Here is a 6,935-nt window from a genome sequence, read left to right as displayed (position 1 = left end):
TTGAGAAAGAATCAGAGCACTTCAGACTTTAAAATTGCAGCTGATAATTTTCTTAGACATTTTGTAATCTGTAAAAATTCTCTTTAATACTTTTAACAGGTAACATTACTTGGAATTTGATTCAGTAAAAAAATTAAACTTCTCTTCAATTTTGAAAAACAATTTTTTTCTTATAAGTGAACATTGTTCCTAATAAAACACATGTTTAAAGCATAATTGATTGAATTATTTCAAATAAAACTAATTTTAACCTACAAACCTTCATACTTCTAAGTCAAGGACATTTATTTTACTTTAGCATGACTTTCAAGCACCCTGGTTTAATTTCAGAGAACCTGAAGCTATGGCTTGTGAGGTATTTAATGACAGCTGGTTTGATGTGAGCAACTCCTCCCTGGCTGTGGTTTCCTCTCCCAGTAATCACAGAAAGATAGGGCTTACCACCATTCTGTTTAAACTCTTCAGTTTTCTGCTGTAAAACTGTCATCAAATGTTCTATTGCTTCATCCACATGAAGCCCATGGAGGTCTAAGACATTCTGTGGCAGCAGGGAGGCATTAACTTTCTCAAAGATCTCCACAGCAGCAAGGTGGTTGGCTTCTTTCATTTTCTGCTCATGAAGACTGCCCTACTGGGCATAAAAGGTGGCAACATTTTTCTTCCCCATTCGGTAAGCTTCCTTAGCTTTGCTATAGCATTCCATCCTCTTCTGCTGGTGCAGGAAAGCCTCTGCCCTGTAGTCATCATACTCAGGGTACTCAAAATCCTGGAAAGATGGTTCACTTGGGGTATCTTCAGTCTCCTTCAATTTCTTTGCCTTTTTCTCTTTAGTCTTCTGTGCAGTATGAGAAGTGACATTCTCATTTTGGTGAACAAACTCTTGAGCTACAACTGTTTTTACAGGATCTCCTTCGAGAACACAGTTTAAAAACTGCACTGTGTGTTCTAACAAATAGTTGTGATCCTTGAAAATGTCCACCAGAAAATTTTGGTTAATGGCTGGAAATATCTTAAAGAGCTGCTTCTCCTTTAGTTTAGTGGCACAATCTTTTTCAAACATAAGTGTCTCCCTTTTCAAATCATGTTTTTCCTGTAAGGCAATTTCTTCCGACATTATTCCTCTGAGTGATACTTTTTTAGTTGGAGTATTCCAATGATCCAACAAGGAGAGCATTTCGGGTGCTGCTAAAGTCTTCAGCAATTTTTTGCCTGTTCTCTGAGATGATTTTTGTTCAGGATTATCAAGACCAATATGTCCAACCAGGGAAGAATCTTGAATAACCTTGCCACAAGATACTTCCTCTTGTCTTTGTCGCTCCATTACAGATTCTTTCCGTTTCTCATGAATCACTTTAGCCAGATTCAGATCTATATGAACCACACAATCCTCAACTGTTAGAGACCCTGAATCAATACCAACTGGGCCAAATAATTCATTGAGTTGAAAAGCCAGTTCTGGGGGTAATGCCAATTCCAGACAGTCTATGGTCAGAGATTTGGCCATCCCTGGCATGGGATTCAATATCTCAGTTTTATCTTCTTCATTAACTCCAACTGACAAGCTACTTCCCGCCATTAGAGTTTTCTCCATTTCCTGTTCATCTACATTCATAAATTCTTCAGAGTTCACAAATTTCACATAATCTTTTGGAAGATTTTCATTTTTCTTTATTTCCAAAGATTCAGTAAAGTAAACTTCTTCATTTAATTCAAGATTTGAAGTACTTGATACAGAGTTTAAAATATCTGATAAATTTAAAGAAGAACATATACCATCTCTGCCGCTACTAGACTGTTCTCTATTTCACTCACATCTTTAGGGGTAGTGGATTTTAGAATAACTGGAAGCGACTGCTTGAAGCTACATAAACCTGATAGTTCTACCTGGCTGTTAGGAAGTATTTCACTATTACTCTTCAGATCTACAGCAGCATTAGGAAATACATTTGTTATTGATCCAAGCTTTTCAGGAGTTATGGCTCTTATTTCTGCCTGCTCTGAGTTTAACTTTTCAGCATTATAGCTAGATTGTGAATTAATATTACTGATACAGATTCCAGGACTAATTTCTGGCACAAAATAATTAGAATCTTCTACTGTTTCTCTTTGGCTAATAATCTCCTTCAAATTCAATCCCATAGAAAATGGTCCAACTTGTGATTCATCATATGACTTTTGTAAATTGTCTAATTCAGTATCCTCACATAATTTAGTTTCAGAATCCAACAGAAGACTTGTGGCCCAAATAATATCTTTATTACACCTTTCATATAAATCTTTTAAGGCTTCTAATGAAAAAGATCCAAACAGCTTACAAAGGATGTTAAGATTTTCAGATTAATCAGCACTGGTAAGTACACTTTCTTCAACATAAGTGCTTTTATCATACATTACCCTATATGGAATTGTCTCTTGAACATTTGACTTTGTGTTAATATTGAAAGCTTTTGGTTTAAATCCATCTAATCTTCCTATTAATACTTTGATAGAATCTGAAACACTGATTTTATTCTTTTCTATTTTCCATAAGAGAGCAAAATCCTGTGGTTCAGTCTGGGTACATGTGCCTACTTCTATTCCGGGGACTCCTCTAGGCATTTCCCCTGGAAATTCAGCTAGAATTTGTGGCCCTACCACTCCAGTAATGGTTGCTGTATTACTAGTGAAAGTTAGAGGCAATGTGTGCTGCTCATGAATCATTTTACTTAGATAAGTTTGATTCTCCTGGGTCATTTCACTGGGTATCATGTCAGCACTTTGTAGAGTGGAGCTCCCCAACAATTTTAGTTCTTTAGGGCATGTGCCCCAACAGGCTTGTGTTGTATACAAGGATATTTCATTCATATTATCATTAGTTCCAAATTCTAGGTTGGGTTCACTTAAACCAGCCTTTGGCATTTTTGATCTATGCTCTCTCTGAGCTAAAGAATCAGATGAAGGCCAATCACCCACAATATTAAATGAGTTTTTTTCAGGATTTTTATAAGTATCATATTTACAGCTATTGAGAAATTCTGAAGAATCATCACACTGTGACTTCCTGCCATCATCTACACTTTCATATGGAGATCCTTGTTGTTGGATATGATCTGTAATCATGGACACACTATTATCTGATACTTTGCGTGACTGAGGGCGACTATACTTTTTGTTGCTTTGTATAGATGAAGCTTTTTCAGATTTTCGTTTCCTTTTTGTTCTCTGACCAATAGTCTTATCAACTGGCCAATCACCAACAAAATTCGATAGCTCATGTCTTGGAAACTTTTCCGAAGGTGATTTGCTTTTTTGTTTCCCAAAGGTTTTTTTCTTTACTGTTGTTCTTTCTTCTAATATTTCACCAGGTGAAGATTTTTCATTTTGAAGTGGTACAGTATTTGCCAGATCGCAGTCTTGATTATTTTCACCAGAGCAAATACTTGGTGATACTCTATCTGCATCAGTTTTAATACACTGTTTTTCAGATGTCATTTCTACTTGCTCTTCTTTTTCTCTCTTGTCTGCTACTTGAACTTTGCTTCCAGAGTCTGAAAGATAGATGTGTGCAGCTTCCTGAATGAACTGACTCTGAGTGTTATGATGTATACCACTTATTTCTTTCCTTCCTTTGCTTATATATGCATGGGGGGGAGATATGTAATATTCTCAGGCAACACCGTTTCTTTGGTCATTTCAGGATTCTTTTCTTCAATTAATTCTAGATGCTTCAGTGATGAGGATAAAACATTTTCTTCTTTTTCAGAGGTAATATCTTCATTGTCTCTTGGGCTGGAACTTCTATCCTCACAAGAATATGCACATAATTCAATACGTTCAATTTTCTCTGGAACTGAAGAACTCATGATTATTGGCACTGAAACAAAACGTTGATAGTGGTCTAACATTCTTGTTATTTTTTCTTTGCTTATCCCATGAATATTACGCCTTGCAAACTCCTTCGGTTTGAATTTCCACCATGTATCCAGTTCCCGGAAGAGGACCTTATATTTATGTTTTTGAGACAAAGCAACATATGGCTTCATTTCCCAGGCCTGTAGGTTTGTATTGTCTATTATTATTGGTGATATCTTCTTCTCAAATGCTTCTTTAGCACGATTCTGGTTCCATTCATGTGCTTCTCCTAAGTACTTTACATCGAACTGGTACTGTCCATTTACATAAAAATAATCATCAGTACTAAAAATGACTCCACTTGGATTATCCTCTTGCAAAGTCCTCGCCAAAAAAGATTTTCCTGATCCCGGAAGGCCTCTGAGAAGAACAAGAACTAGTCCAACATATGATGTTGTCTTCTTTCTTACAACTTGAGAAACAGGAGTTTCTTGTACTTGATAAGCACTTGTTCCCTCCTTGTTTCTCTATACCGTTGTTGGGGAAGTGTGAGAAATGATCGAGGGTGGAAATGTGTAGTTGACGGGTCTCCAGTGTGCAGCTGTGGTTACAACAGGAGCCACAAACCCATGGCTTCCTTGAAAGAGGTCAAAAGCAGGAATCATTGGATTCCACATTGGTGGAGGTGGAGGAGGAGGAAGCAGTAAAGGGAGAGGGGTAAGTACTGGGCAGTAATTCATATCCTTCGCCTTTGGTGGTAGTTCAGTATGTTTGTGTGGCTTGAAATTGAACCCTTCAGAAGGTACAAAAATATCAGAGACAGAAGTAGACCTCTGATTCCCACCAGTATCTGGCAAATCACACCCTGAATTTTGCACAGGAAGGTTTAAAGAAGCTTGAGGTTCATTAGCATCCAAATTTACAGGGGCTTCGGAAAGTTGAGCCTCAACACGCTCAGATTCTAAAAGCTCGCTCTGTCTCTGATTGAGATTGCTACAACCCACGATAGAGTCATTTGTTGGATTTAAAGAACTACTGAGATGAGAATCTTCTTGGTAATCATCTTCTAAAGCCAAAGTGTTATCCTTTATAAAACTTTTGGACCCATTCAAAACTGAATGTGAAGTTAATGGGTTTGAACTTACTGTAGAGACAGAATTTTCTAAATTCTCACTGTTGGAATCCATATTTTGCATAGAATGGACAGGAGTCGTACTACTTGAATGTGAATTTATAAACTTACTTGGGTCATTAAAACTATTAACATCTTGCAAAGGCAAAAATGAGTATACTTGGTCATCAGGAGAAGAGTTCAATTTCTCAAAAGCATTCTGTATTAAGGAATCTAAGTCTTCAGTCAGCTGCATATCCAGAAATGAATCCATCTTCGAATATTCACTCTCTTCTTCAAGAGGACACTTCTCCATTATTTCACTTCCTGTTTCAACTGGCTGGTTCTCAGAAGCAATAAAGCTTTGTGAAGATGATTCTTCTGTCTTGGCATCAGAGGCAGACAATTCTAAAGACAATTCATGGCATTTTCAACGTCTATCTGGCATTGATGCTATTGACATACTTAGTAAGACCACAGTTGATACCTGCAAACTCTACACTTCTTCCTGTTATCCAACATAAAGTCTTCTTACATTTCAGTCCCCGGAATACTCAGGTCCATAAAACAGAGCATCTTCTTCCTACAAATTAAGAGCGGGCGGAAAGCACCGAAGCCCGAGCCGCATCGTCGAGTGTGCGACGCGGCACCGCGGGTCCACAGCCCTTTCCCGCCGCCGCCACTGCGCTCTCCGGCGCCGCGCAGGGCTGGCAAGCAGCTGCAGCTGCTGGGGGGAGACGCGCAACGAGCGCGCGGAGCGGGGAGACACTGCCGCTCTCTGTCCGACCCGGGAAGAGCAGCCTCGCAGGAGCCAGCAGTGAGAGGGTAGGTGGGCGGCCGCGTGGGGAGGGGTCTCTAGGAGTAGGCAATGGCTGCCACGTCGCCCAGGTGGATCGCCGCCCTCCGCCTCCCCCACACCCGCCGGCTCCCCGCCGCGACCTCTGTTTCTTGCCGGGGCTCCACCAGGGCGCGTCGACCCGAGCCCGCAGGCGCTCCACCTCTCCCGCTCCCTCAGGAGAGCAAGCCCCGGCCTGGCCGGTTCTAAGGCGTGGGACCCCCAGCCCCCGCGGGCTGGCTCCAGCCTGTGGCTTTCCCCTTCCTAGTCAGGGGCACAGGTAGGAGCAAGCTTCTGTCCATTTATCAGGTTCTGGGGGAAGGCTGGAGCCGTTTCGCGCGGTTGAATGTAGCGACCCAGGGCTGGAATTCCTGCCAAAATAAGCAGTTGCTGAACCACGGCAGTTTCCAGCCCTCGTTTCTCTCTCCCAACTCAAATATGGTTTAATTGGTGGTGTTTAGGTAACAAATAATAGCATTAGAATCTATAGTTATTTGGAGGCATATCTTATTTCTCCTGGTCTCATCTCTTTCCTGACTGGGATATTGTGTCCAGAAAAGTACCTTGCATGAAAGAATTGCTCTGGTTACCAGGCTGCTGCAGGAACTGAAACTACTTTTAGGTAACCCTTTAAGTACCATCTCCTCCATGACACCAATGTCATAGACAGATCAAGGAGTTAAACCTCAGGAGTCTGCCTTAGCTGCAGGGACAATTATTGCCTTCCTCCAATCACCTCTTCTTTTTAAAATCCACCTCTTGTTTTTATCTTAAATCTGTTTTATGTCTGACACTGCTCACTCTTTAAGATCTGTGGTCTGATGGGAATCACTTTATTACATATGGTGACTTCACACAAATCCTTCTCAAGACTCCAAGATGTTTTCCCATTCTGGTGTCTCCCCTATATGATTGGATTAAGTATAGCAAAGTGCTCAGAAATTTTATTCCTACATACAGTTGAAGTTTTCTCCCTATAACTCTACTGATGGTACCACTTCATCTCTTGGAATCACATAAAACAATTCTATCCTTCTCTTTTTTAGAAGACATCTAATACCTAAATCATAGCATCTTTAGGGAATTGTACATATAACTCTGATTTTGTGCCAGTCCCTTTTTAAAAGACATCTAATACCTAAATCATAGCATCTTTAA

The 6,935-nt window shown here is 40.1% G+C and overlaps 1 protein-coding gene across 1 annotated transcript; it reads right to left on the bottom strand.

Moving 5' to 3' along the window:
* Positions 1-220: 220 nt before the first annotated feature.
* On the bottom strand, positions 221-6,427 carry LOC308641546 (NEDD4-binding protein 2-like; the record flags this gene model as incomplete). Its single annotated transcript, XM_081280219.1, is given in 9 exon segments — positions 221-628; positions 632-1,765; positions 1,768-2,337; positions 2,341-3,627; positions 3,630-4,358; positions 4,362-5,356; positions 5,359-5,395; positions 5,554-5,952; positions 6,416-6,427. Coding segments are annotated over 9 exon segments (5,502 nt in total). The 3' UTR covers positions 221-289.
* Positions 6,428-6,935: the final 508 nt, after the last annotated feature.

Source organism: Spermophilus citellus, assembly GCF_964194105.1.
Source record: "Spermophilus citellus genome assembly, chromosome: 2".
Classification (NCBI taxonomy): Eukaryota; Metazoa; Chordata; class Mammalia; order Rodentia; family Sciuridae; genus Spermophilus; species Spermophilus citellus.
Note: the sequence above shows the minus strand (reverse complement) of the source record. Positions and strands in the feature narration are given on the sequence as shown.